This window comes from Loxodonta africana, chromosome 24 (genome assembly GCF_030014295.1).
Source record: "Loxodonta africana isolate mLoxAfr1 chromosome 24, mLoxAfr1.hap2, whole genome shotgun sequence".
In the NCBI taxonomy this organism is placed as follows: domain Eukaryota; kingdom Metazoa; phylum Chordata; class Mammalia; order Proboscidea; family Elephantidae; genus Loxodonta; species Loxodonta africana.
In genome coordinates this window covers 35,904,505-35,929,725 of record NC_087365.1, presented here as the reverse complement: position 1 = coordinate 35,929,725, position 25,221 = coordinate 35,904,505, and the positions used below count along the sequence as shown (strand labels likewise).

The 25,221-nt window shown below is 40.6% G+C and overlaps 1 protein-coding gene across 2 annotated transcripts in view; it reads left to right on the top strand.

Moving 5' to 3' along the window:
• Positions 1–25,221, top strand: part of NDRG3 (NDRG family member 3) — a 95,662-nt gene that overhangs the window by 8,666 nt on the left and 61,775 nt on the right. Inside the window, exons 2-3 of one of the 2 annotated variants that reach the window (XM_010591661.3) lie at positions 9,081–9,182; positions 20,750–20,785. In XM_010591661.3, coding sequence (XP_010589963.1) covers positions 9,126–9,182; positions 20,750–20,785 — 93 coding nt within the window. In that variant the 5' untranslated portion in view covers positions 9,081–9,125. The remainder of the gene's footprint in view (positions 1–9,080; positions 9,183–20,749; positions 20,786–25,221) is intronic. The other variant, XM_023550214.2, reaches the window with a different exon arrangement.

Here is a 25,221-nt window from a genome sequence, read left to right as displayed (position 1 = left end):
TGCTTTGGCTTGTTTATCTGGCTTTCTGGGGAGTCTCCTGAGACCCTTTGCTTTCCTGAGGGCCCTCAGGAGACAGGAATGAAACCAACATCCATTACCCTAGACATTTGAGAGGATGCATAAGTCAGTAGTTTTATGATTAGATTAATTCAGGCTTTAACCTTAGCAAAACTTAAAAGCTAAGTCATCAGATAAGTGACTGAAATATGGAATTTAGCCCAGTGCTCTGGGATAGCTTTCAGAGCCTGGACTAGGAGTCCAGATGCTTGTCCCAGCCCCACACCCAGGTGGCTGTGTGAATTTAGGCAAATCACTTAAATTTTCTGGGCCCGTGTTTTCTCACCTGAGGATGAGGGTGTTACTATACCCTAGCTGCATGTAAGACTCACCCATAGAGCTTTAGGAACAATACCCAGACCCCGCCCTAGCCCTACTGAGTTGAATCTTTAGGATTGAGGATTGGGTACTGATATTCTTCAAAGCTCCCTAGGTCTTTCTAATGTGCAGCTAAGATAACTTCTAGACAAGAGGATCAAGTTTTAAACAACTAAAAAAGTTAACCCATGTAATGCTGCTGCTCCTCGAAAACCCTCAGTATTTGTCCACACAGGAAAGTCTAATTCAAGTGCTTCGATTTCTTACTGAGCCTACTTCTGCAGCTTTACCTCCTTTTCTGGCAACATTGTTCTTCTTGGTGTCTCTAGGATATAACGTGTACATTTTCCCCTTCCCCAACCCTGATATCCTCACCTGGAATGTTCTCTCCTCCCTTCCAGCTATCCAAAACATATCCGTTCAAGGCCCAGCTTCATTCTCACCTCCTTTGGAAAAATTCCTGACCCTCCGAGTCCTTAGTTATTTCTCCCACTTCTGTCCTGGTTCTGCGCTTCAGATTACTCTATGTTCCAAAGTCTCGATACAATGTAAGACATAATTCTTAAGACATTCTGTCTTTATGGGGGAGGTGGAATACATGGAACTACCACTGGCTTAACTTGTATACTATTAAATATTACTATGTTATATTTTGTATTGTTGGCCATCTCCTTATGTGTGTATAGCTTGTAAATATTAGTTGATGAATACCCATCTATGTCCTAGCTCCAACTGGCATTTTTAGCCTTATCTTCTAACAGGAACCCTCTGCTCTTGCCAAACTGGAACATTTTCTCGCAGACCTTGTGTTTTCTCATCTCCTTGTTTTATTTAACTTATCTTCCCTTCCTAGAGTTCCTTCTTTTATTCTCCCATCCCCACCTACAGAAATTTGATCTATTTTTCAAGGCATAGTTGACATTCCACCTCTTCTATGAAATTTTTTCTCAGCACCCACAACCTCCATTGACCGACCTTTGCCCTAAACCTATGTAACCTTGCTTTTCAACTGGGGGCACTTCTGCTCCCCAGAGGACATTTGGCAACATCTGGAGACGGTTTTGGTTGTCACACTGGTGTGGAGGAAAGGTACTGGCAAGGATGCTGGTAAACATCCTGCAGTGTACAAGACAGCCCCTTCACAACAAAGAATCATCCGCTCCAAAACGTCTGTGGCAGCAAGGTTAAGAAATCCTGCCTTAGAGCTTGTCCAATTCGTAAGCTCATATATATACTGCCTTAAACTATAGTGATTTGTATATAGACCTCATTTCCCTACTTATTTGAAATAATGGGTGAAAGTGAACTGCAGTCCCAAATCTGTGCCTTCATGTTATTAACTGCACATCAGGATTTAATCATATGGCCCGTGGCCTGATTCTGACCACCCAGGGTAATTTAGGACAGGAGATAAGGAAATCCTTAGTGTGGGGTGGGTACGGGGGCAGTCTGCCAACTTTCCCTCCTTTTCACTCCCAGGTCTTTTCATCTGTGGTGACCTGGGAGACAGTGTGATACAGGGCATAGAGTGACCATTTGGAATAGATCTAGGTTTAAATTCCAGCTGTGTCTTTTATTAGTCATGTTATTTTAGGCAATCCTTTTTACCTCTCTAAATCTCAGTTTATCTTATCTTTCTAAAAGAGATGATGCTAGTAACCCAGTATTTTACCTCATAGTACCATTATGATAATCCAGTGAGATGTTAGATGTGAAGATGCTTTATAAATTCCAAAGTGCTATAATGAATAATAAGGAGCCCTGGTGGTGCAGTGGTTAAAGCACTCGACTGCTAACTAAAAGGTTGGCTGTTTGAACCCACTGCTCCACGGGAGAAAGATGTGGCAGTCTGCTTCTGTAAAGGTTACAGCCGTGGAAGCCCTATGGGGCAGTTCTACTCTGTCCTATAGGGTCGCTATGAGTCAGAATCGACCTGACGGCAACAGGTATAATGAATAATAATTACTCATTCAGCCAGTCTTTATAGATAGAAAGAGGATCTGAGTCTGCTTGCTCTAGGAACACCACCATCTCCCTTCCCAGCCAGTCCCCCGGGCACTTCCTGCATCTTCTCAGCCATAACTGCCCCACATCAGCTCCAGCCGGCCCCTTCTAGCTCGTTCCCCCCAGTATGCCATCTTAGCTTGCTGCCTTCATTCTGTTTTGGTTGTCAAGAACCCTGTTGTAATCTTGTCAAAACCGAAAGCAATTGACTCTCTTTCTAGAATACAAACTAGTAGCCTGGTGTTGATATATCCTGGCAAAGCCTGACAAAGTCCCAAAGGCCAGACAAATTACTTTGATCATGTTAGAAAGCTACAAAACAAGACAGCTTACAGTTTAGAGAGCAATAATACGTTTAATCTCTAATTGTCTTTTTTAAACCTCTAGAAATCTCATTGAACTTTCTCTGACTAAATGGACACAGTGCAGGGTGAGATAGAAGGCTAAGACTCGAATGCCCATGGGTCGGGCCAAGTGCACTTTCTCACTGATTTGCTGTGTGACTTTCAGCAAAGTCATCGAGCCTCACGGGTTGATAATTGGGTGACCTCTCAGGGTTGTAGTAAGGACCGTATGAAGAGCTGGGGGAGTGCAAACCTTGAGGAGGAATGTAAAGCACTACCTGTACAGAGAGCTTTTGGGTCACAGAATGTCAGCCCTATCAGGGAATAAAAAGGTTAGCTCCTTCCCTTGACAGATGGGAAAACTGAGGTCCAGAAAGGGAAAATGCTTTCCACAGTGTCACTGACCTAGGTAGGGCCCAACTAGGTCTAGAGTCCACATCTGATGTGCTGATGGGCTCTTTTCATGACTGGAAAAACCTGTGCCTCTTCAGGCATCCGTTTTTTTCTGAATGGACAAAACCATTTTGCCACTGAGTCAGTTCTAACTCATGGCAACCCCATGTGTGTCAGAGTAGAACTGTGTTTCGTAGAATTTTCAGTGGCTGGTTTTTGGGTAGTAGGGTGGGTTTTAGATCACCAGGCCTTTCTTCTGAGGTACCTCTGGGTAGACTTGAACTGCCAGTCTTTTTAGTTAGCAGCCAAGTGCGTTAAGCGTTAACCGTTTCTACCACCCAGAGACTCCTGAGTGAGCAAAGGGTTGCACTTTATGCTTAGACTTTAAGCTATGTTCTGCAGAGCTGGGGTGGGGGGGATCTCACCAACACTTCGACCAAAGTCCCTACACTATTTTCTATTTCAGAGTTTGGTGCACAGATCAAAAACCACTGGTCTTGATGATCTTTAAAGGCCAGCCAAGTACATCCAAGAATGGTGACTCCTCTCCTAGCCATCCTAGTAACGTTTTTGCTTGCACTTCAATTCAAAGATGTCAATTTCTGTATTTCTAAGAGATGATCTACGTAGTCACTGGCTTTTCAGCATAGAGAACTGAACCTCATTCTTCCTAGACTTTAATACCATTGACTTTCACTGTCTAAAGATAAGGGCCCTTTATTAGTCCTTCCTCCTTCCACCCTCTCCAGCATTTGACAGTTTCCCTCCCTTTCCAAATAAATCTCTCTCCTTTGACTTCTTTAACATTGTGCTTCTGCTTTTCCTCTGGCATCTCTGAACATTTTTTCTCTCTTCTATTTTCTCTTCTTTCACTGAGTTGCCCTTCAAAAGAGCCTAGGACCTACAACTCCTTCTGTCCCTGATTTGGTGATGGCCCATAGATTTACCTTATACCTGTGCTCAGGTCTTCTTGAATGCCAGAATTTCAACTCAGGCTCAAAATTGATTTTTTTCACCAATTTATTACTCCCCAGCCCTCCTGTTTCTGTTAGTCGTGCCATTATTCTTCTATATCTTGAGCCAGAAACGTTGGCAAAATCTGAATCTACTGGTCTTACACCATGTTTTGTTAGCTTTATATCCCAGAAATCCTTTTTCTTTACATCTGTAAATCCAATAACCTGGTCAGATCCTTGTCACATTTCTGTTAGGTTTCTGTTGTAGCCTACTAAGTTGTTTTCTTTCTCCAGTATATTCTCCTTCTAGTTCATCTGTCTTGTTGAATCTTTGTAAAATCCCACCTAGCTTATTAAAATCCTCAAGGACCCCTGGTGGCGCAAATGGTTAAGTGCTCAGCTGCTAACCAAAGGTTAGTGGTTCAAATCCATCCAGCAGCTCTGCCGGAGAAAGACCTAGCAATCTGCTTCCCTGAAGATAACAGCCAAGAAAATTCTATGGGGCGGTTCTGCTCTGTTATATGAGGTTGCTATGTATTGAAAGCAACTCGACAGCACCTAGCAACTCTATTCTTATCATTTCTGTTAAGGATTTTTGCCAATCATCAGTTCCTCACCTCCTCAACTTAAATGATCTCCACTCCTCCTCAGCCGATGAGGCCACATGTTGTTGGACTGTCATCATTCCAAGCTGATCACCCGTAAGACCCTAAACAAGATCCCCAGGCCTTAGGGATTTGCTGTGAGATGCATTGTTCTAATAAGCAAGAAATAGTCCTCATTTCTGAAACTGGTTAACAGACAATAGCTGGAATTTTATTTCTCTTTTTCCTACTGATTTCATGTTCTCCTTGCCCTCACCTAACTAGTAAGATGGTATGGGTTCTTGTCCTGGTGTAACAACTCAAACCATCATTTCTAAGGTGTCTGAGTCATTGGTGTTATAGGATTCTCTACGCTTCTCTTACCTTTACCTCAAGGAGGCAAGTACCACAGTGTGAATAGAAAGAAAGGAACTCGCCCAGAGTTCTACAACTGGTAGAAGCAGCCCGGTGCAGACTGAGAAAAGGAAATGTTTTTAAATTCTTGGCCTGTGAATTAGATGTGGGATTTTGGAAAAGTTACTTAAATTCTCTGAGCCTAAGTTTCTCATCTCTAAAATAAAAAATAAAAAAAAGAAGATATCTGCTTAAGAGATTTGTTTTACGAGGATTAAACGTAAGGTGCTTAGATTATAATTCTGGCACAGAGTAGGTGCCTACCTTTTCCCCTTTCCTTTTCCAGCTATCTGGTACCAGGCTCACTTCCTCAGTTTGAGGATACCTAGTTTTTACTTGTCAGTCCCTTCTCTACCTTCTAAGACTAGGAAAGAGAGTAAACATTTTATTGCCTACTGCAGGTTAGAAAATTGTTACTAGCCTTTTGAAAATATCAATGGCTCTTAATACCAGAATGGAATTTGGTAACCATATCATTTGTGCAGACGAGGGAGCTGCAGGCCTTAGATCCCCGGGAGGGAGACATTCTGTACAGCTGAGGGATCTGCAGATGGAATTTTCTACCATGTGATCTTGGTGTTCTTATAGGTGTTATAAAACTGCTCGTTGGCAAAGGCTTGGGAAAATGAGAACTGAGCAAAAAACTGAGCTTTGAAAGAAAGCATTAGGTCCCCTCATATGTGGAAGGTGAGTGTCCGCTGTCTTGTTGCCAATTCCTAAGTCACACTGCAACAGCTCACTGTCCTGCACAGCCTTCTTGTTTTGAGTCTGCATCGGGCCCAGCTGATAGGAACAGCCTTCTTATTAAATTTGTGTCCTTTTTTTAAGTGTTTGTTCTGGCACAAACATTGCATTTTAATTCACATTTAAAAAATGCAGGGAACGCTAGGTGAATGCAGGTCACTTTGGACCTGAGGGCACCTCGGGCTTTCCTCTGGCCCCTAAGGCTCCTTGACAGGCCTGCCCACACGGAGCCATTTGAGTAATTAACATCTTGAAGTGCCCTGCTTTCAAGTGAGTAAATTAAAAGTAAGGAATAGAGCAGGTGGGTTGGAAGAACAATTTTAAAAAATCACTGTTTTACATGGAAAAAAATAACAAATGGAAATAAACTAAAATGTTAACAGTGGTAAACTTTAGATAGGACTATGAATAAAATGTCTTTTCATTCAGCAATTTCCAAATTTTCTAAAGTGAGCACATAACCAGTTGCCGTTGAGTCAGTTCTGACTCATGGCAACCCCATGTGTGTTAGAATAGAACTGTGCTCCACAGAGTTTCAATGGCAGATGTTTTGGAAGTAGATTTCCAGGCCTTTCTTCTGAGGTACCTCTTGGTGAATTTGAACGACCAGTTAGCATTTGCACCATGAGGTTAATCCACAATGAGGAGTCCAAGAAGCACATACTGTTTTTATAATAGGAAAAAAAATCTTTAAAATTACCATTTTGAATAACTGAAAAATAGTGAAGTCCACTTGAATGAAAAGTAGCCACAGTTTATAGTGTGATTAATAAACACACTGTGAGTAGGTCCTAATAAGTCCCATATTATGAGAGTTAACAGGGTTGGAGACTATGAGAGAATTGCAGACGTTGCCTGAAATTCAAGGTATAAAATTTAAGCCACCTCATCCCCTTTTGAAATGTGACTGGTATAAAATAAAATGAAAATCTAGCTTCTGGGCATTCAGTAGGTCAATGAAGTTCATAGGGTACCTAGGATCTGAGAAGAGAACCACCGTCCAAGGTTAAATATCAGGCTTGTGCCCTCTGGGAGTCTCGAATGTTTAGGATGCTTGTGCTTGGTGTGTGGGGTCCATAGTCTGAGGAATATTTCCCTCTTGGCACCTTTAGGTTCTCAGAGGAATGATAAGATGGTTCTTGTTAGTCTGCCCTAATGTAGGCACAGCTGGAACCAGGATTTGTTTTGGTATGTTGGCCAGTAAGAGCTAAAAGGTAGCATGGAACACATACCCTTTCCATAGCTAATTAAATCAAACCATGCCATCCTATCTCTGGAGGATCAACAGAAAAGTGGATTAATAAAGTAGACCAATATGGGAAAGATTCATCATGGTTTTTCAGCGTTATCAGCTTGCCATCCCAAGGGGTTGGCAATTCAAGTCCTGACTCAGATGTCACCTCGCTTGTGAAGGCTTCCTTGATTCCCACCAATGAGAAGTAATTTTTGTTCCTCCTTTAAACCCCTATGGCCCTTCTTTTTATTTCTCATTTTGTAGTTAGTTCTATATATAGCTGTCATCTCTACTTTGTAGTAAACTCCTGGAAAACAGAAATCTTTGTATCTTTTGTAGTGTTTTGCAGCAGTGGATACTCAGTAAATGATTGTTGAATGGCTAAAGCCCCAACTGTTATGAGTTAGCATTTTTTCTGACTTGATGAGTAAGGGCCAAGGCATAGATGAAGCCTGGAGCTTTGAAGTCAGAGTGAGAATCACTTGCCCACGATATCCAGTGATTGCAGCCTCTTCCCCCATGGCTTCCTGCACAATGAGGAAGGATTCATGGTTCATTATCCTACCTCCCCTCTTCCAGTTTCTCTCTTTTCCCAGAACTCTTATTTCCTTCCATCTCTCTCTCTCTGTATTAGTTGCTACTGCTATGTAACAAATCACCCCAAAGCAAAATCATTTATTATCTCTCATGGTTTTTGTGGATCAGGAATTTGGGAGCAACTTTGATGGGCCATTCTGGCTCAGGATCTGTCATGAGGTTGCAGTTGGATGTCTCTGGGGCTATAGTAATCTGAAGTCTTGACAGGGGCTGGAGGATCCACTTGTAAGGTGACTCACTCATATGGCTGGCAGGCTGGTACTGGCAAGTTGGTTTCTCTCCACATGGCCTCTCCAAAGGGCTGCTTGAGTATCCTCACAGTATGGTGGCTGGCTTCTAGTAGAGCTAATGATTCAAGGTACTAAAGCAGAAACTCAGTGCCTTTCATGACCTAGCTTTGGACATCACATATTGTTTCTTCCACTGTGTTCTTTTGTTTACAAAGAGCATCTCTGATTCATTTGGGTGGGAGATTACACAAGAGATTGAATATGAGCAGTCAAGGATGATTGGGTTCATTGGAGGCCATCTTGAACTCTGGCTTTATACTCTCCATCCACTGCTGTGATTCCCCAAGTTAAGACTAGTGAGTTTAGCCTTGGTTCATCTCCCCCTTCATTCCCATTGCCGTTCCTAAATCCAGGCCTCATCCTAGACTACAGCACGAGCCTTCAATTCTTGTCTTCTCTTAATCTACCCTCCAAACTGTTGCTCTGAGCATTCTTGCTTATAAATGTTTGGTAACTAAAATGTACACTCCAGGAAGGCAAAGACTATTGTATTAGCTATCTATTGCTGCATAACTCTATTACCACAAACATAGTGGCTTGGGACAACACACGTTTATTATCTCACATTTTCTGTGTGTCAGGAGTCTGGCTTGGCTTGATGGGGTCCTCTGCAAGGCTGCGATCAAGGTGTTGGCCAGGGCTGGCTTCCCATCTGAGGCTCAACTGGGGAAGATACACTTCTACACTCATGTGTCTGTTGGCAGTATTCAGTTCCTTATAGATTATCAGACCGAGGGTTCCAATTTCTTGCTGGCTTTCAACTCAAGGCTGCCCTCAGTTCCTTGCCCATGTGGCCCTCTCACAACACGTTAGCAGGGGAGAGAGTATCTCTCAACAACACGGATGTTAAATCTTATGTAATGTAATCATGGACAGGTACTCAAGTACATTGTCACCTTTGCCTTATTCTGTTGGTTAGAAGCAAGTCACAGGTCTTGTTCACACTCAAGTGGGGGAAGTACGCAACAGTGTGAATACCAGGAGGCAGGGATCACGGAGGCTACTTTCGAGGCTGTGTCTTCATACCCTGAGCAATGCTTAACACATACTAAGTGTTAATATTTGAATGAATGAATGTATTGTGACTACTATGTTTTTAACTCCTGGTTTAAGCCTTTTTCTTCACTTCTTTTCTCCTGTTTCAGAGTTACTGATTAATTCTTGAGAACCCTCTGCTCTCATCTGTCCTCATGGATGAACTTCAGGATGTTCAACTCACAGAGATCAAACCACTTCTAAATGATAAGGTAAAGACTACTGTGCTTTCCCTAAAATATATACAAGTCTTCTCTTAGGAGATTAGTTCATTTTCTATATTTTCTGAATAGTAGCTAACTCAAAACATATTTTAGTTTGATGTTCTATGAAGGGAATACTTGCTTAAATATATTTTCTTATTCCTCTTGTTGACGTCTTCCCTCTCTCTTCTTTCTTCTGTTTTTGTTTCCCTAGGCTAAAGTCAATCAAGTTATCCTTGAAATTTTTCTGTTATATGGATAGAGATATTAAGGGGAAAATAACATGGCAACATTAAGCAGCAAATATGGGGGTGGGAGGTGGTTTGACTTAGAAGCCAGGTGTCTTGACTGTCAGTTCCTGTAAGGAAAAGTTAATATCCATGGCTGATGATGGACATCAGCTGGAATATTGTCCCTAAAGTTTGTCAAATCTGTGGTGTGACCTTTCTGTCAACATCATGGTTTTAATCAGGATTGCCTGGATGTCAGGAATATACCTCATTTTTATGTTAGTGTTAGAGAACTACACAATGAACAGCATAGTGGACAGCCACCAGGACTCAGCAAGTAAAGAGTGGTGTGAGATGAGTGACTAAAAAACTAAGAGAGACTTACCCTTTCTCCTTTGCTTCTTCATTCAGTAAATGTACCTGAATTCTTTCTTTTGAATCCTGTTTTTTTTTTTTTTTTATTATTGTGCCTTGTGTGAAAGTTTACAAAGCAAATTAGATTCTCGTTTGATAGTTTGTACATAAAGTGTTTCATGGCCTTGGCTTCATTCCCCACAATGTGTCAGCACTCTCCACGTTTCCACCCTGGGCTCCCCGTTTCTTTTTGACCTGATTTTCTGCCCCTTCCTGCCTTCTCATCTTTACTTTTGGGTAAATATTGCCCTTCCGGTCTCATATACTTGATTGATCTAAGGAGCGTGTTCCTCTCGGGTGTTAAACTGTTTATTTTATGGACTTGTCTATTGTTTGGCTGGAAGGTGGTCTCTGGGAACGGCTTCATTTCCAGGTCAGAAGGGTGTTTTAGGGCCATAGTCTTGGAGGTTCCTTCAGTCTCTGTCAGAACAGTAAGTCTGGTCTTTTTTGTGAATTTGGTTTTTTGTTCTACATTTTTCTCCCACACTGTCCAGAACTCTCTGTTGTGATCCCAGTCAGAGTGGGCAGTAGTGGTAATTGGGCACCATCTAGCTCTTCTTTTTGGGGTTGTGTAGGCTGTGGTTCATGTGGTCTGTTAGTCCTTTGGACTCATTGCTCCCTTGAGTCTTTGGTTTTTATCACTCTCCTTTGCTCTGAACTGGAAGAGACCAATAGTTTCATCTCAGATGGCTGCTCACAAGCTTTTGAGACTCCTGATGCTACTCACTAAAGTAGGATGTAGAACATTGTCTTTACGATCTAGGTTGTGCCAATTGACGTAGAAGTACCCTGAGTCTATGGTCCTTTGCCTTCAAGCCTGAGGACTTCATCCCAGGGGGTGTTTGGTTGTGCCTAAGAGCTTTCCCTGACTGTGCCACTTGTGTGCTCTCAGATATGAGGAGCACCTGCAGTTGTGTACTTAGAAATATCACCAACCTGTATCTGCCACTGTGGATCCTATTTTTTTTTTTTTTTTTTGGTTTGTTTTCATTGTCCTGTATTTTAAAGTCTCTTGTAGCTTGGTGTGAATGAGTACATGGCTTCTTTGAGGGAAGTTTTGATGGAAAGTAAGGAAAAAGGTAGATGAGATTGGAATGGGAGGGCTACATCAGAAGATGCTGTTGTCTTATCTTTCTCTGCCCAACGCAAAGCCCTCCACCTACCACTTCTGCGGCTGCTGACTTTATGTCTATATTAATTTGCTACTGAATCTTGCCGGCTCCATTTTCATCCCTGTGACCTCTTCTCTTCGTCCCCACTCCCATCCTGTCCTTTATCTTTCACCAGATTTCTTGTTCCTCCCTTGACAAGCTGGACACTTTTTTAATCCCCATTTGGTTTATCCTGTCGTTTCCCCTCATGTTTTCAGAAAGCTGTCTCTCCTTCCTTAAGTACTGTATTTTTGTGCATGTGAAGTGCCATCCCAAAAATGATGCACCATGAAGAGGAGGAAAGAATAAAATCTGCATCTGTAAAACTTGCCTGTAGCAACAGAAATGAATAGTTACAAGGAAGGAGGGAGTTTGGAGTTTAGCTTCAGAAAGGCAGTATCTGTCCTGGACCAGGCTGATCATCAGAACCAGCTGGGAAATTGTTTAAACCTACAGATACCTGGCTCCCACTCTAGACCAACTAAATCAGAATTTCCAGAGGTGGAGCCCAGGAAAATTAAACACATACCTGCCTAAGAGCAGTGGTCCTGAACTTTGGCTGGGCAGTTTTAAAAATTACTGATGCCTGGGTCCTGCCTCCAGAGATTCTGACTGAATTGGTCTAGGGTATGGCTGAAATTTTTTTGAAAGTTCCCAAAGTTGAGAACAGTGCCTAAAGTGATTTTGATCAACTTATGTTGGAATCCCTTGACCTAACGGGTTTCGGATGTTTGAAGGCTGGGGCATCAAAAAGAGGAAGATCCTTCCTTGACCCTGCAAGTCCACAGGATTCCCAAGGAGGTACCTAAATGAAGAGTGGCAGGAGTTGACTGGCTGTTTCATAGAGAAGACAACTGGAAAAGGAAAGATTCAGTAGATGTGACTATAGAAAGGAGCCCTGGTGGTGCAGTGGTTAAGCACTTAGCTGCTAACCAAAAGGTGAGCAGTTCAAATCCACCACCTGTTCCTTGGAAACCCTATGGGGCAGCTCTACTGTGTCCTACAGGGTCACTATGAGTTAGAATTGACTCAATGGCAATGGGTTTGTGGGCCTACAGAAAGGCAGTGAATTAACATCTAGGTTCTCCTCTCTGAGGTCACAGCGATGCCTTGGCTGTGTCTGACGCATGCCTAACATCTGTCAACAGCTCCTTGGTATCACTGTGCCATTCCCACCCACTCCCACATTCCATCTTGCTTCTCTGTCTCCCTGAGAAGTGCTCCAATCCCATCGCTATTCATGAGCACGCCCCTGCTCCAGCCAAGCTTTATAGAGGTAGACTGTCAAGAGGACCATTTTGCATGGTGGCATTCCCTAACAAAGAATTTGACCCCCGTTAGCCTTCCTTCCTCCCCAGTATGTGAGTGCTGTCTTTGCCCAGCAAGCGTGTGCTTTTGCGTACATTGTGGAAAGTATCATGATGATAAGGCTTCTCACCTCTTGTTTCCTTTGATCTTCCCAGTAGCCTAGTGAGGTAGGGAGCACAGATAAATTTATTTCCATATTCCTGGTGAGGAAACTAAGGCTAATAAAGATGAAGTAGCTTACTCAGATTGAGCACCAGTGAATGCTAGCTATAGGGCATGGTTTCTTAACCTTGGCACTGTTGATATTTTGAGTTGGATAGTTCTTCGTGTGAGACTGTCCTGTGCGTTGAATGATACTTAGCAGCACCCTTGGCCTCTACCCAATAAATGCTAGTGGTACTCTACAAGTTGTGGCAAATGAATATGTCTTCAGACATTGCAGTATATCTTTTGGGAAGCAAAGTCACCCTGATTGAGAACCATTGCTGTGGGGGGATAAGCCTCCAGGATTGAGGAGGAGTAGATGTCCTGAGTTTTTTTTGTTTTTTGTTTTTGCCTATCCTGCTATTATTTATTTGTTAAGTCAGCCCCCAACTCATGGCAACTCCAGGCACAACGGGAATGGATCACTGTGATCCATAGGGTTTTCAATGGCTGATTTTTGGAAGTAGATTCCCAGGCTTTTATTCCTAGTCTGTCTTAGTCTGGAAGCTCCAGTGAAACCTGTTCAGCATCATAGCAACTCACAAGCCTCACTGACAAATGATTGGTGGCTGCACTTAGGTGCACTGGCTGGTAGTCGAACCCGTCCTCCCACATGGAAGGCTACAGTTCTACCACTGAACCACCAATGCCCTCCACTATTTATTAAGTACTTTTTATACACGCGATGCTTTACCTACATGGTCTCTTTGAATCCTCAGCATATTCTTGTGAAGTAAGATAGTATTATTTCTCACTTCGCAGTTGAAAAGCTTGAGACTGAAGGGCTGACCTGCTGAGTCAGTAAGTGGCAGAGCCAGGACTGAAACCCAGGTCTTTGTGACTCCAAAACCTGAGCCCTTCCCACTGTGTTGACTCTGTTGATGTTTTGGCATGACATCTGTGACTTGCGTTGTCTCTTGAAGGAAAAGCATAGAGAGGCATATCAGTTCATCTCACCTTTTGTCCATTCTCCTTCTAAATATAGTCTTAGCCAAAGAAATCCCTGTATCCTTCTAGGCTTCAGGGAACTAAAGGAGGTCTAGTCCCAACCTATCGTGGAGAAATATGTCCAGAGATGACTGTAAGGCAGCATGCTCAATATAGCTTTAAGCAAGGTTTATGTTAACTTGTCTCTTGTCATTTGTTGGTACTTTTCCCATTTAATTTTAGTATGCCTGTAATTTTGTCTACTGCTCAAAATTGTGAAGAAGCGGGTAATTTTAACATTCTTGTTTTGGCTCCAGTGATGAAAAGAAGCAACTGCCAGCACTTATCTTTGTTTTAGGGGGCAGAGATTGCACAGGCAGATGAAATGATTTTTTGAGTCTCCCAACCTCTTGTGAAGAAGATACTTTTAACTCCATTTTACAGATGAGGCTCTGAAAGGCTGTATGAATTGTCCAAAGCTAATGTCTAGGAAGATGGTTCAATCAGAACTTAGAAACTATGTCTTTTGACATAGATGTGGATCAGGAGGTCTAGGGTTCTTCCTGCTATCTCCTGCTGCCTCTTGGAACTGGTTGTTTTTGACTCCCTCACCCAAAGAACCTAGTAACAGTTAGCAGGAGAGCTGTCTGGTTTCTCCTTTTTTTTTTTTTTTTTTTTTTTACTGGTTTCCTTTCCCTGCTTATGGGTTCAGATACTAATGTGCCTGTTTGAAAGGTAAAAGCCAAGCTTGAGAAAACAAGTAAGGGATCACAATTGGCTTCTGAAAAATTGAGGAAATATCGGGAAGGGGAATAAATATTTAGTAGGGAGAAAGGAAACAAGTTATTTCCTTTGTTTTGGTTGTTACATTAGAAAGTGAGGTAAACCCTATTGCAGTTTAAGTTTCTTTGTCTACCAGTGACTGGAAGTGTAAAGCAGGGGAGGGAGAAGGATATTGGAATTAGAGGAGGGAGAACCCAAGGAAGAATATTTTTGTAACCTCCAGGACAGCAGACACAGGCAAAGGATTTATGCCAGAGACTCTTAGGGGGAAAAAAAGGAAGCAGTTGCAATTGAAAACAGATTTATTAACATTTTCATTAAAGGATATTCATGAGTGCTGTATCTAGTGTGAACTAGAGGGTGTCCTTTAATATGCTGACCAAGAGGTGATTATATCTATTGTGAGAAATGCCCTAGACAGGCCTGGAGCAGGAAATGAGCTCTCAAGCAAGTGATGATGCCATCATGACAGTCAACTCCCAACCAGTTACTGGAGGCAACAGGAGACGGTGGGAGGAGTTTAGCCCTAGCCACACCTTAGCAGTGCGCCCAAAGACTTGTTAATGCAGGGCTCAGTGACAGTTAACATTAAATTAGCCTGATAGTATGTTATGTTAGAGGTTATTTTAGAATCGAAATTGTCTTTTTTTTAGTAATCTGTAGATGATTCTACCTGGAGATTGTTTTATCTAAGTATATGACCTTTTTATAAATTTCTTTATGAAGGCTCAGTTTCTGAAGGTAATAACATAGATACCTGAAGTACATACACACACACACACACACACACACACACACACACATAGAATTTCTACTTTTGTCTCTCCATTATCAGCTTGAACACATTTCTACTTAAAAATGGCTTACTGACAATTGTAAAATGCTTTTTATTTTATATTAGTTGATTATATTAATCTTTACCATTAAAGAAAAACTGAGTATTTTCCGGGCTTATCTAACCTTCTGTTTGTACAACTCCCCATCTTTCTTTTCACTTTCTTTTGGTGAGGATTATTGTCTTTTTTTTTTTTTCTTGATAGAAATGCCATATTTTATTCTCTTTGATTGTTTTTTATCGTTTTGTTTCTAAAACCTTTGCCGTTGTAAACTCCTGCCCACTTTAGTTCCCAGCACATCAATCAATTGCATGGAACCCTCTGTTTTTGATATTCGTTTCTTACTCAAGTATCTTTATTTTGACATTTTTTGTAACCTCTACAAAATAGTGTTCGTTGTACTAAGTACCAGGGTTGGGAATAGTGAATCAGATACGGTGTCTAACTTCAAGTTCACGGAACATGTGGTTTCAGCCCGAATCGGTTCTCAGGTCTTAGGTATCTCATCTTTTTATTATGTATGTTACCTATTGTTTTTCAAAACTATGTATGCCTCTTACGAGATCTTGTGGTGGGAAGCTATAGCTTTCTTTTTTCCTAGCAATTACCTGTCTTTAATTATCATCCCCCACATTTTTTTTCATACTTCATTCATTGACCGCTTCTCACTTGCTTTTTGCTTATTCTCTAGACTTATATTTGAGAGAATTACTTACTTTTAATTTATTTTCTTGAGCTACTTCATTTACCTTCTGCATTTGGCCCTAGGCTCCACCAGGAAGTACTGTCCTTAGCTAGCTTCTACTTTGATTGTAACTTTCAGTAATAATTGATCTTTTCCCTTGATTTATTCTTTTTTCTCTCTTCTCCCAAATTTATCCTATTGTTTTGTTTTCTTGAATCCCTTTCTGCTGCTTAAGTCTGTGTAGTGCAGGAATCTCTCTGAACATGAAATTGATGATACCTTCAAAATGGACAGAAAGAAAAAAGAAAATACCCGCAGCTTGAAATTTCTGGAAGTTTTGTCAGAGTGGACTCAGAGACAAACAGGTCACTTTGTTCTGGGCCGCAGGGAAATCCTCAGCCTTCCAGAACGTGCCCCCCCTCCGCCCCCCGTGAATAGTATTGAATTTTAAGGAATTCAGAGAACATGTCCTCAGTTTAACCACAGTTGAGTGGGGGACCAGCTAACAATCTCCATTCAGAAACCCTGATCCCAAACACTAACAAACAGATCTGGTCATATCCTTTTCTCCAGGATGATCAGTCATAAAGCCCAACGCCATTCTCCAAGAGGGTCCTGCAGCTCTTTAAAAAAAAAAAAAAAGCCACGAAAACAAGTGTTAGTCTTTCTGCAGTTATTAGTACCTTTTATGAGAAATAATAGCATCCTTTTCCCTTTCTTATACATTGCTGTATATATTAGATTGAGAACACTTAGTTGTTTTTTGCTAGGTATTCAGTAAGAATAGCTTGAGTTTCTGGATGGAATTGCTTCTTTCATTTTTGGCATTTCCCTTTGTACTCATCTCAGAGCCTCACAAAATGCCTCCTAGCTGTGATCAGATGATTGCGAGGAGTGGAATTCATACAGTGACAGCTGTTTCCCAAAGAGCTCATCAGAAATTGGGGCTCTTTATTCTATGTCCAAGATTTTAGTTCAGGCTAGAGTGATTTTTTCTAATCTTTCCAAATAATCTCTAACAATACCTCTGGGAATCGTATAAGATTGAAGCCCTAATATGGCCTATTATGACATCATTGGAAATCATTCCTCAAAAAATTAAGTGAATTTTTCAATCTTATATTACAAATTACAAACATACCTTTATACCATAGTAAATCCTTTTTCCAGTTTTCTAATTACAAAAGGGGAAGTGCATGCTCACTATAGGAAAGTATAAAGAAAATTATAATCACCCATAATATCTCTACCCAGAAATAGCTGCTCTTGTTAATAATGTTTTTTTCTAGTATCTTTTTTAAATGCATATTTAAATGTAGTTGAGATCAAACTATAAAGACCTTTTTTTCTTTCCTTTCGTGCTTTTTTTTTTTTAATTGTGCTTTAAGTGAAAGTTTAAAATTCGAGTCAGTTTCTCATACAAAAACTTATACACACTACCAGATTTTAGAACCATTATACCACCACCAGGGTAGTCAAAACAGCCTAGTGCTGGTACAACAACAGATACGTAGAGCAAAGGAACAGAATTGAGAATCCAGACGTAAATTCATCCACCTATGAGCAGTCAATTATACGACAAAGGCCCAAAGTCCGTTAATTGGAGAAAAGACAGTCTCTTTAGCAAATGGTGCTGGCATAACTGGATATCCATCTGCAGAAAAATGAAACAAGACCCATACCTCACACCATGCACAAAAACTCACTCAAAATGGATCAAAGACCTAAATATAAGATCTAAAACAATAAAGATCATGGAAGAAAAAATAGGGACAACGCTAGGAACCCTAATACATGGCATGAACAGTATACAACATATTACTAACAATGCACAAACACCAGAAGAGAAACTAGATAACTGGGAGCTCCTAAAAAGCAAACACTTATGCTCATCCGAAGACTTCACCAAAAGAATAAAAAGACAACCTACAGACTGGGAAAAATTTTTTGGCTATGACCAATCCAATCAGCATCAAATCTCTAAAATCTATAAAATACTGCAGAAGCTCAACAACAACAACAAAAAAACCCAATTAAAAAATGGGCAAAAGTCAGGAGACAGAAAAGGCCACATAAATTAGAGACTACATCAGCCTGAGACCAGAAGAACTAGATAGTGCCCGGCTGTAACCGGTGACTGCCCTGACAGGGAACACAACAGAGAACCCCTGAGGGAGCAGGAGAGCAGTGGGATGCAGACCTCAAATTCTGGTAAAAAGACAAGACTTAATGGTCTGAGGCTGAGACTGAAAGGACCCTGGAGGTCATGGTCCCCAGACCCTCTGTTACCCCAGGACAGGAACCATTCCCAAAGCCAACTCTTCAGACAGGGGTTGGTCTGGACTATAAGATAGAAAATGATACTGGTGAGGAGTGAGCTTCTTGGATCAAGTAGACACATGAGACTATGTGGGCAGCTCCCATCTGGAGGGGAGGTGAGAAGGCAGAGGGGGAGAGAAGCTGGCTGAATGGACATGGAAATAGAGGGTGGAAAGAGGAAGTGTGCTGTCTCATTAGGGGGAGAGCAACTAGGAGGATATGGCGAGGTATATATAAATTTTTGCATAAGAGACTGACTTGGTTTGTAAACTTTCACTTAAAGCACAATAAAAAATTTAAAATAAATAAATAAATGTTTATTATTAAAAAAAAAAAAAATGAGCAAAGGATATGAACAGGCACTTCACCAAAGAAGATATTCAGGTAGCTAACAGATATATGAGGAAGTGTTCATGATCATTAGCCATTACAGAAATGCAAGTCAAAACTATAATGAGATACCATCTCACCCCAACAAGGCTAGCATTAATCCAAAAAGCACAAAATGTAAAGATCATTTTGTATCCTACTTTTTTTTAATTTAATAACCATATTGTATCTTAAGTTGGAATGTTGTAGGGTTTTTTGTTGTTGACCCAAAGTCTAACAAATAAAACCTCAACACTTAATTACGTTATATTGGATTATTCATTTTATAAATACATATCAGGTACCTGATTTATTCCAGGTCCTGTGCTACATTTTGGGGAAGGTACAAGTTGAATTAGAAACAGGGGGCTCAGCGACTGGTCATTTTATATCCTACTGAAACCACCTACCCTAGTCATGGGAAGGCCTTTCCTTCTGCTTCTCATAGCCTAACTGGAAATTAAACAAAATGACTTCTCTGAAGACGTTCTTGGGCATTTTATGGGGCTAGTTGAAACTGTGGAACGCTATGATCCTTTTTACCAACTGCAACACTCCTTGGAAGTGTGCTACCCAGTCCCACTGAAGTCCCATACTTCGGATTAGCTCTCTCTTTGCCTGTTTCCAGTGGTGTCTCTTCGGTGGTAATCTGTTATGACTTTACTGCTACATTTGGAGAAACAAGGACTGACCACCCATAACCTTCTTCCTTCAATAGCTTTTCATCTCTAGATCAGTGCTGTCTAGCACAAATTTCTGCAATGATGGAAATGCTCTGTATCTTTGCTGCCCAATAAGTTTGCCCTTAGCCATATGTGTTTATTGAGCACTTGAAACATACCTAATATGACTGAGAAAATGGCTTTTTTAATTTGACTGAAATTGCCACATGTTGGATAGTGCAACTCTGGATCCTCCCAGTTGGTTCCACTTGTTACTCTCACAGGAGGGACAGTTTGTTTCTCTGGGTGTTTGTATCACCATGGTCTGTGCTTTTAACCTCTGTAACTGTTTAGTCCTGCCAGCAGTGTGGGTAGTAGAATACAGAAGAGCAGTTTCTAACAGGATCCTTAAGAGTATCTTGAAGGGGAATGGGATTGTGCTTAGTACTCACTTGGCATCAGATTTCGAGGTCTCTGGAGGAGCAGCTTTTGGAAGGGCGTTGTTTTGGCAGCTCCAGGCCTCCAGGAAGCCATTGTAGAGATGGAATAGATATGATAACACAGTTTCAGAATAATGAGAGGTTTTTTCATGGGAGATGCTTATACTTAGGGAAGAATCTTGTTGGCAGGGTTTTTTTTCCTCCCAAATATGTCACTTGTTACTTTTTTCATACTATATGTCATACTCTTGCAACTCCAGCATCTGAAATGCTGTAAAAATACTTCTGAGTCATTGCCATTGATTTTTTTTTCAATCAGACATTACTATATCATAATCCCTTTTTAGAAGCTTGGTGAATTTGCCTTGGATTTTTTTTTTTTTTTTTTAAATAATTTTTAGTGTGCTTTAAGTGAAAGTTTACAAATCAAGTCCGTCTCTCACACAAAAACCCATATACACCTTGCTACACACTCCCAATTACTCTCCCCCTAATGAGACAGCCTGCTCCCTCCCTCCACTCTCTCTTTTCGTGTCCTTTTCGCCAGCTTCTAACCCCCTCCACCCTCTCATCTCCCCTCTAGGCAGGAGATGCCAACATAGTCTCAAGTGTCCACCTGAGCCTTGGATTTTTTTTTTACTATGATATGCTTTTTAAATGATTTAGTGATTTGTCCTTTTTTTCCATCAGCAATTTTATGGGATACAATAGATAGGTGCCCCAGTGTATTAGGAATCCTGTTTTGTCTTTCTTTCCCTCCTTCAGTGATACATCCTTTCTTCTTTGTTATATTTCAAGTCTTCCATTTCTAATCCATGCATGTCTCTGTTCCCTTTCTAATCCTTTCTCTAATTCCTGGTTCTGGGTATCATGGCATCTGCTCTCCTTCAACACCCTTAGGGTTGTCCTTCAACTCCTTTCCTCCCAGGCACTTTCTGCATGTACCATGGGTATACTCTTAGACTCTGGCCCACGTTTTACTCTCTGATTAAGGTAGGGAGATAAGAAGTTTAAAGATGGGAAACCAAGCTCCTTTCCTTTGTTTTCATAGTAAGTCCGCCAAAGTGTAATCACCTCTAAAGGCTTTCCCTTTACTAATGCATGTTAGAACCCACCTGCCTCTGAAGCCTTTTGAAGAGAACTATCAAGAGGCTACACATCCACTACTTTCATTGTGAACTGAATTTGCTGCACGTTTGGGGAAGCCACATGGGGAAACTGACTGTGTTTTCTGCCTTCTGTTGACAGAATGGTACACGAAATTTCCAGGACTTTGACTGTCAGGTAAGGAGTGTACAAGCACCAAAGAAGGCTGTGTACAGGATCTCTGCCGTACTTCACTTCCTATCGTGGTGATCTTATAGAAGTGAATTTCTTTTCTTAGCTAATCATGATTTGTTAGGAGCCCTGGTGATGCAATGGTTAAGCCCTCAGCTGCTAACTGAAAGGTTGGTGGTTCAGACCCACCCATCAGCTCTGCAAGAGAAAGCCCTACAGCCTAGAAAACCCTATGGGGCAGTTCTGCTCAGTCACACGGGGTCACTATGAGCCGGAATCAACTCGATGGCACCCAACAAAAACAGTAACGGTGTTCTTTTGGTCTTTGGATGAAGTTTATTTAAATGATTTCCTATCATGTTCAGAAATTGCCTGCCAGGTGCCTGTTTTATTGTTGTAGGTTACTGGGTTCAGCTGCCTCTTTGTGATTAAGATCTCCTTTCCTCAAATGCTGTTGGAAACCTCAGTCACAGGTGTTAAATGGAGGTTATCACCTCACTGTAGAAAAGGTTGGGAGGAGGGGCTGGTGGGGAGACTTTTTTTTTTTAATTTACTTATTTTTTTTTAATTTTATTTATTTTGTTGTTATTGAGAGTATACATAGCCAAACATATACCATTCAACAGTTTCTACATATACCATTTAGTGACATTGATTACATTCTTTGAGTTTTGTAACCATTCTCTCCCTTCTTTTCTGAGTTGTTCCTCCCCTATTAACAAACTTACTGCCCCCTGAGGTTCCTTGCTAATCTTTCAAGTTGCTGTTGTCAATTTGATGCCATATAAATAGTTGTTAAAAGCACTCAGTACTCAAGGCAGACATTTTTTACTAGTTAAGCGAAACTATTGTTTGGTTTTAAGGAATATTTTTTACGTCGGGTTATTTTTGGTTTAAGTTTTAAAGATTATCTCAGGGCAGTAGTTTCAGAGGTTCATCCAACCTTCATGGCTTCGGGAAGCCTGGAGTGTGTGAGAATTTGAAATTCTGTTCTGCATTTTCTCCCTTTTGATCAGGATTCTTCTATCGAATCTTTGATCAAAATGTTCCATAATTGTAGCCTGGCACCATTCACTTCCTCTGGTCTCCTGGCAAAGGAGGCAGTTGTTTGTGGAGGCAGTTAGCCTCACATTCCATTTCCTCCTCCTGTTCCTGACACTCCTTCTCCTGTGTTGTTCCAGGAGAAAAGAAAACAATTGTGCCTTGGATGGCCTCTTGCAAGCTTTTAATACCCGGAGTACTATGCAGCTAACTAGGAGGTAGAAAAGAAGCACCAAACATGTGACTAGACCAACTAACTAGGATGTCTCATGAAACCATGACCCTAAACCTCTAAACCAAGAAACTAAATCCTGGAGGTTTTTGGTTGTACATCAGCAACCTCAGCAGCTACTCTTTTTTTTTTTTTTTTGGTCATTGTTGTATGTATGTCACACAACTTTTGCCAATACAACTTTTTACAAGTATACAACTTATTGATAGCAATTATAATAATCAGCTGTGCAACCGTACCGTTAATCAATGCGATATTTCCATCACCGTTAACCCCTCTTACCCATCTTTCTCGCCCTGGTAACCACTAATAAACTTTCTTCTCTATACATTTGCCTTTTTTTTTTTGTCTTTATTTATATAAATGAGGTTATATAATATTTGTCCTTTTGTGATTGACTTATTTCACTCAGGGTAATGTCTTCCAGCTCCATCCATATTATTTATTTTGTTGTTGTTGAGAATATACACAACAAAACATACACCAATTCGACAGTTTCTAGATGTACAATTCAGTGACATTGATTACATTCTTCAAGTTGTGCAATCATTCTCACCCTCTTCTTCTGAGTTGTCCCTCCTCTATTAAGGTAAACTCACTGCCCCCTAAGTTTTCTATCTAATCTTTCGAGTTGCTGTTGTCAGTTTGATCCCGTATGCATAGATCTTGACAGTGCACAATGCTCAAGCAGATATTCTTTACTGGTTAAGCTAAACTATTGTTTGGTTTTAAGAAGACTTCGGGGGATATTTTTGGTTTAAGGTTCAAGAATTATCTCAGGGCAATATTTCAGGGGTTTATCTAGCCTTCATGGCTCCAGAAAGTCTGGAGTCCATGAGAATTTCAAATTCTGATCTGCATTTTCATGGGAAGACTTCTTAACAATGAAATATTTTCCTAAAAGAAAAAGCCAAATTAAATATTAATACAAAGTACAGATTTCTCTTTAATTTATATTTGGAAATCCAAAAATTCAACCTGACTTATTAACATTTTCCTAAATAATACTGCTCTTTCTAGTCTATTTTTGCTGGTAGTTTCATTGCATTTTGAAAATCAATAAAATGAAGCAGCAACTCTCCATGTGCCACTTTTTTTGTTGACTGGCCCTGAAAGAAATGGAAGGAAGTAATGAGTACCTGGAAGCGGAAACCTTGTGCTCCCGGGCAGCCTGACCCTCCCACTACTGGGATGGATGTCATAGCAGTGGCTAGCAGAAGCAACATGAAATAGACTCTTAAGGTATTAGATGGGAAAGGAGCATGCTGAGAAACCAACTTCCTTGCTCCCAGGATTTAGCCAACCTGAACACCCACAGAGAAATAGTTATTTTCAAATGTGTGTTTTATGTTAAGTATGGTGGAATCTCTTCATAACCATCAGCATCAAAAGGAAGAATTATTTATCTCATAGGCAAACTAGTTAAAATAATTTTGTGCTCCTATTATAGGTACTAAACATACATTATCTATAGTTCTTGAAGCAGTAACAAAAAGTGGTTTTTATTATCCCTGTTTTACAGATAAGGAAAGAAACAGAGAATCAGGTTTCATGATTTGCCATCAGGTGGAACTGGGATTGAAAAACCCCATTCTTCCTGAATCAGTCGCCTACATTCTTTCCCATCTGGACATGCCCAGAGCTGAGATGTTGTCAGGAGCTGAATTGTACTTAAAGCTGAAATTGCCTCGAAGGGGCAGGCTCACGTTCTTGGATTTCCAGATCCCAGCATCCCTTGGTGTGACTGTGGTACTTGTGTACACAACATAATCACCCTAGTATTGTCAGGGAATCGCTTGCTGTAGGTTTCGGCTTCTTGACTCAGAAACAAAAAGTCATTTTATTTTTGGGTAAGTGGTAGCAGTCATGTTTGCATTTAGTCCTTCTTAATTTGATCTAACTTCATTTATGGTTTGGACCCTAGTTTGAACCAGTTGAACTTTTGATTTGCTGTTAATATTTCATATAATTGACCTAGCAGGAGATCATTTGAGAAAGGGTGACAGTAGAATTCAAGATGAAGAACTCCAGAAATAGTATATGTATACTTCTGCCTAAAAGTGTGGAGGCATTTATTTTCTTTAAATTGAGTGCCTCCCCCAAGAAAAATGGGAATAAAAAATTACATTGCAATTATTGCCCCCCCAAAAAGTAAGAAAATGCCGAAAAGTTAGTAAGAAATTACCTGTTATTTCACCAGTGTTAATATTTTGGAGTATATCCTTTGTTTTGTTTTCTTTTTTTACATGTTAAATATACTTAAAATATAAGTGAAATTGAGTTTTAGAAATATAATTATGAAATCACTTTTAATACTAAAAAAAAAAAAACCCCAGTGCCGTTTAATACTAAAGCTTAAAAATAATCTGGCAAAAATTGTTGATTTGGGGAAAAGTTTTAATATAGTTACATGTTCTGACCTCATGAAATGTAACTTTCAGTTCAGTTCTGATACAGGTAGAATGATGGCAAATATTTGTCACTGGTTTTGAGTGTACTGGTTTCTTTGTGTTATAAAGAAGAAAAAAACATAGGCCCTTATGTTTTCCTCCTTTTGGCATTCATGAATACTCTTCTACCACCATTCTGGCCTGTGCCTTGTTAAAGGCTTATATGGTGTTCTGGAGACAAGGGGCACCTGTCTAGCACCAGGCTGATAGGAGACCTAGGAGATAGGAAGTCTAGAATGTGTCAGTTTCCCTGAAGGCATCCCAGAAACTTTTGGGCATTCTTAGGAGACAAAGTAGAACAGATCCAAAGCCAACATTGCCACCAAATAGAAAGGCAGTCAGTCTTTACATTGTCTACCAGCATAGCAGTGGCATGGGGCAAACTGAAGTCATTTAGCCAGGGCTTCCTTTTAGACTGTTTTCCCCCAGACATATCTTTAAGGAATTTTTGATGACATCCCCAGAAAGTTTTCTTAGTATTATTAGCCAAGCTCATAACTTGAATCTGAATTGCCTTTTTTCTTCTGTTTTCTTTACTAATCAATTACTTTTTAAAGTATTATTAAAAGGGTAGTACCTATTTCTCTTGTTTTTTTTGATTGTCCTAAGTGATGTCATTGGTATATAGCTTCTCTGGGGCAAACAGAGGTTATAATTTGCATATAAGTGTAACGAGGGAAGAGGGGAGGGAGGGAAAGGGATATTCACTAATTAGGTAG